The sequence below is a fragment of the Osmerus mordax genome, chromosome 18 (assembly GCF_038355195.1).
Source record: "Osmerus mordax isolate fOsmMor3 chromosome 18, fOsmMor3.pri, whole genome shotgun sequence".
In the NCBI taxonomy this organism is placed as follows: domain Eukaryota; kingdom Metazoa; phylum Chordata; class Actinopteri; order Osmeriformes; family Osmeridae; genus Osmerus; species Osmerus mordax.
The window spans coordinates 13385904-13391192 of record NC_090067.1 but is presented as its reverse complement, the minus strand read 5'-3'; the positions used below and the strand labels follow the sequence as shown (position 1 = coordinate 13391192).

The 5289-nt window shown below is 43.7% G+C and overlaps 1 protein-coding gene across 1 annotated transcript in view; it reads right to left on the bottom strand.

Moving 5' to 3' along the window:
• Window positions 1-776: 776 nt before the first annotated feature.
• The window catches only part of hepacam2 (HEPACAM family member 2), a 10004-nt gene continuing 5491 nt past the window's right edge, over window positions 777-5289 (bottom strand). Inside the window, exons 4-9 of the mRNA XM_067255973.1 lie at window positions 3971-4282; window positions 3189-3320; window positions 2562-2583; window positions 2439-2473; window positions 1788-1861; window positions 777-1678 (exon numbers count right to left, since the gene is read on the bottom strand). Coding sequence (XP_067112074.1) covers window positions 1565-1678; window positions 1788-1861; window positions 2439-2473; window positions 2562-2583; window positions 3189-3320; window positions 3971-4282 — 689 coding nt within the window. The 3' untranslated portion in view covers window positions 777-1564. The remainder of the gene's footprint in view (window positions 1679-1787; window positions 1862-2438; window positions 2474-2561; window positions 2584-3188; window positions 3321-3970; window positions 4283-5289) is intronic.

Below are 5289 nucleotides of genomic sequence, written 5' to 3'. Positions count from 1 at the left end.
CTGACAGTGTTTCTGACAGAGTAAAGGTGGTCCAGTCCTTATCGCTGTGACATAAGACAGAGCTGTGTTCACTGTCTGGCAGATGCAAGGACATGCTTCAGAACACTGGAAAAGACACTTCAGGCCCAACTCATTAGATCAGGGGTCCCCACACTTAGGCCCGCGGGCCGAATATGGCCCACCCACACATTTGTTCACATCATATCTGTATTTGATAATGTACAAACAAACATACAAAAATTGCATTAGATAATCCCTCACCAGAGCACTGGTCCTCGGAGGAGAGCCATAACAAATCAATGCATTTTTAAAGACATTGTGGTTAAGGTAGAGTATGATTTCAATTAATAATTTAATTCAAACTGTTTTCACACCTATCATAGTCAAATTCATAGTTAAAACATGTATTTTTTAAAGAGCTGTTCGGAAGCCAAACGAGCCGGCTCATGAAAAAGAGCCGGAACGCCCATCACTACATTTACATTTAGTCATTTAGCAAACACTCTTATCCAGAGCGACTTACAGTAAGTACAGGGACATTCTCCCAGAGGCAAGTAGGGTGAGGTGCCTTGCCCAAGGACACCGTCATTTTGCATGGCCGGGAATCGAACCAACAACCTTCTGATTAATAGCCCCCCCATGAGGAGCAAGCAGAGCCGATAGTTCACTATAGAAGTATGTAACTGCTCTATGGAATCTTGTTTACGCACTGTAACCTACAAATGTGGAGTGTCATCAAAGAAGAAAGTTTGTATTTATATATTTATAACAAAAGAATTGATATACATTTTTATTGTAATACAAAAAGTACACATCTGTGAAAGAACTTTAGAATGTTACACAAGTATCAGCAAATATGTCGCTTTAGTATCAAGACGATTAAAAAACGACAACATTTTGAAAGTTTTTTTAAACATTTCCATGAAATTAAATTAAATAAATATTTGAGTAGGACATGGAGACTTTGCCAAGTTCCTTCAACTGTAGAAAACATAATCCCTCAGACTACAGACACACTAAGAAAACCTATCATTCACCAGCCTCACCTCAAGTCTTTTTTTGATAAATGTTCTTAGCCAAACTGTCAAATTACATGTTTCTTAGATCCAACATCAAATATCCAAAAAGCATTCAGCCTTACAAAACTTAACATAGTCACAGTACTACCCAAAACCTGCGCATTCCTTAGAAACATGTTCCCCTCCAGTCACTAATAGCAAAACATTTTATTAACACAACGTAACGCCCAGTAGTATTTACACATAACATCCACTGACAGGAACAAATCACCATTATTCAGTTGCTTCATAATAAGTGTGTTTGACTTGAGATCAGGAAAACCCGACCAGGAGAACCAAACCATGAGTTTTTGAGCTATGGACTGATGACCAGTGTTCATACTGAGCTATGGACTGATGACCAGTGTTCATACTGAGCTTGTGTTTGGACCAGGTAGGAGACATACTGCAGTCTAGGCTTCTGATTGGACCAGGTAAGAGACAAACCTCAGTCTGGGCTTGTGATTGGACCAGATGAAGGACGGACGTCAGTCTAGGACTGTGGTTCACTCAAGCAAGCTCTGTGTGGGCATGCCGTCGGGGATGTGTCTGATGACGTCGTAGATGGTGGTGTGCAGATCTGGAACAGATTCGAGATGAGCGAGAGACCTGCTCGATGCCTGAGGGAGGAAAGAGGATCCTGGTTTGTTCCACACATGCTGTGTTTGTTTCCAGAAAACAATGAGTTTCGCCTCAGTCCATAAATCTAAGCTCCTTAAAGAGACTTACCAGTGTGGATTCCATGTTCCCAGGCAGAGAGACAAACTCGTAAATGCCAAAATCTTCAGTTGCATCTTCGTGACCTGAAGATATAAAAAAAAAATCTGTTTTATATTCACAGATCATGGCTAGGGAAAGGAACATCCATCTAAATCGTTTCATGGGTAATGTCAGAAACCCTTTTCAAACTCGACTGTGTCCCAACAGGGGTGTTTACATAAACATATCTTATGAGAGTCGGCCTATATAAACTTGATAGTCAATGAGTAAAACTAACACTCTTGGTGTTAAATTAACCCTTTGAAATTTGCTGGTTTCAGTCATTGCTTTTAATAGACCTATCTACGTTTTGGGGACAATATAATGATGTTCTTTCTCAACAGAAACTAGCCACACAGAAACCACATGTAACGCTCATTGGGTTGATTTAGCCACAGAGGGCCCCAAGAGGTATTTAAAGAGATTAGTAAGCCGGCTAATGGGCTGTGTGACCATGAAGCAAACAAACTATGATTACTGTAATTGTTGTGAACTGGTAGAGGGCTTCTGGGCTGATTATTTGCCTAGGCTGGGTACACAGTACAGGGTTGCCTGACAACAGGAAGGAATGCTAGCTAGGTAGCTAAGGTGTAAACTGCTCAGGTGGAGAAGTCGGCTTACCTGAACTATGTGGACGTTTCTGTTCTGTTAAGGGCCTACGAGAAAAGCAAACAAACCGAGTTAATTAAACCTACATGTGCCTGCAGAGAGCTTGTGGTTGAGAATAAGCGGTTGGTGTTTTACCTCTTGTAGATGTTCATGAGTACTGTGAAAAGAGAAAGAGAGAAAGTGGATATATATTAAAAAAGGTTGATCCAAACACATTTGAATATACAGATTTTTCCTCATAAAAACAGCCTGTGATGTTTTTCATTTGAATAAAATTTGACTAACAATTTACATTTACGGTGAGCTGGTAGTTTTCTGGTATCTGCACCACGCATGGGAGTGCTGAATGAGAAGCACAGCAGTCTCTTTCATCAGCCCCTGAAAGCTGTGAGACGCCCGGCTGAACACCGGCCTTTAGGCCACACGGGTCCACACTCAAACCACCTGCGCTACCCTCACAAATTGGCTTTGACACTGACACATAAAAGAAGTAACAAAGTACTTCCAGTATACCATACCCCCTTGTGTATGGTTGAGGGACGATATAAGGATTTTATTTACATTTAGTCATTTAGCAGACGCTCTTATCCAGAGCGACTTACAGTAAGTACAGGGACATTCCCCCCCGAGGCAAGTAGGGTGAAGTGCCTTGCCCAAGGACACAACGTCATTTGTCACAGCCGGGAATCGAACCAGCGACCTTCTGATTACTAGCCCGATTCCCTAACCGCTCAGCCACCTGACGTTATTTAACGCTCTCACCTCTCTTAGGGTGGCATGTTCTCCGGAGGAAGACCATCAGCATGCAGGCGATGATGATGGAGAGCGAGCAGACCAGCACAGCCACCGCCATCGGGGACGTAGTGCTGCTCTCCTGGGAGTGCTTCATGTTCCCTGGGAACCACAGAAGAAGAGCTGTGTTGTCAATTTAGCGACTTTGTCGAGAGATTTTCGCGAATTTTACTTTGCCCAGCGACTGAAAATCTAATCTAGTGCCTTAGTATAAATCAGTCATTGGGTCAAAACCTCAAGGAAACCATCCGATTTTTTTTAGCGTTTTTGTTCTAATATGTCATGTGCACAGTAGTTTATCTATTGTAAAAAAATGTCTGCAGTACTGAGATATCTAACACACCGAAACTCGGCACGTTGTAAAACCTTGTCAACAACCGAGGACAGCTGTCATCCGCTGTTTGTTCATCAAAATGGAGACCGTGGACTTTACCACGAGACCAAAGAGACTGCCTCCTAGCAACACTCTTATTGACATGGCTTTATCTCAGATATTCAACTGCTTCTCTGGGAAATCTAAGGCTAGGGCATGAGTCTGAGCTCAGTGATCATGAATCAGCTTTCATCCTGGCTTTATGCCCCTTGAGTGTGTGTGTGTAAGTATGGTTGTGTTAGTGTGTAGGTGAAAGTGTATGGGTGTGTGTGTAGATCTTTGAGGATGTGTGTGTAGGTGTATATGGGTTTGTGTGTGTGTATGTGAGTGTGTGTGTGTGTGTATATGTCTGTGTGTGTATATGTGTGCGTGAGCCCACCTATCTCCATCCCGGTCACCAGCAGGGTGAAGGGGATCTCGGCCTGCCTCTGGGTGACGTTGTTGAAGGCCCGTAGGAGGAAGTCCTCCACATGCTGGGGGCGGTAGTAGCTGACCTTCAGCCGGGGCCCAGCCTGGGTGCTGTTGCTGCCCAGGAACACCCACTCGCAGCTGCTGGGGGGGTTGGAGGCAGCCTGGCAGTGGAAGGTGACCTCCCCTGGGTTGACAGTAAACACCCCTCTGTTGCGCAGGCCCTCGGAGCCCTGGGAGGGCATGTACTGGGGGCAGAGCACCGACAGGTTGTAGGGGCCATCTGGGGAGAGATGGGAAGGGGGGCAGAGGTGGGGGGGGGGGGGGGGGGGGAGTTTAGTAAGGATGACATATTGAAGTTTCTTAAAGGTGAATTTAATTTATTCTCTTTTTTCCCACATTTTCCCAGGTTTCCTAGATATCTGCCTTCCAGCATCTGACCCTCTGGTGGGCAGTAAGAGGTCCCTAGCAGTAGTGAGAGGAGGGGGAGTGAAGGGTCTGACCCTCTGGTGGGCAGTAAGAGGTCCCTTGTAGTAGGGAGAGGAGGGGGAGTGAAGGAGGGTATGACACAAGCCTACAAAGAGATGGGAAGTACAAATACTTTGTTACTGTACTTAAGTAGATTGGTTCTGGTATCAGCACTTTACTTCACTATCATGCACAACAAATGTAAGCTAGTCTACTAATCTACCATGGAGCAAGGAAGAAGGCAACAAGGTTTTTTTCCGAAAGGTTGAAAACATATATTTTTTAAATGATTGAAAATATATTTTCGTTTCGTTTTAAAAGGTTGAAAACAAAAGTTTAGAAAGGTGAAAATATATTTGTTTTGAAAGGTTGAAAAAATGCATGTTTATAGTGTATTTTTGTATTAATATGATGTGAGGTCCAACAGGTAGTAGATATAGTAAGTATATGTCAGAGCCCATACTTCTTTACTTTAACTTGAGTGAAAAACCGGGTCAGCACTCAATTAATACTAAATAAATGTGATAATTAGACATAACATGACGAGTTCTCTGAAATTACAGGTGCACGTTCTGCTAGATGATATCACGTATAAACTCCAACGAAATGCAAAAGAGCTCGGTGTCGACCAGGGCCGTGAGGTCAGCGTCTGTTGTGCGTGTGAGATGTGAGAGTGACAGCAGCAGAATAGAAACATAAGCACACCGCAGACTTCTGAGAAAAAGCTGCTTGTTTCCCCACATCAGCGTCACTACAGAGAAACGGCAGCCATCTTGGTTTCAGAACACTGGCCCTCTGTCAGAGAGAGACGAGCCAGATGCA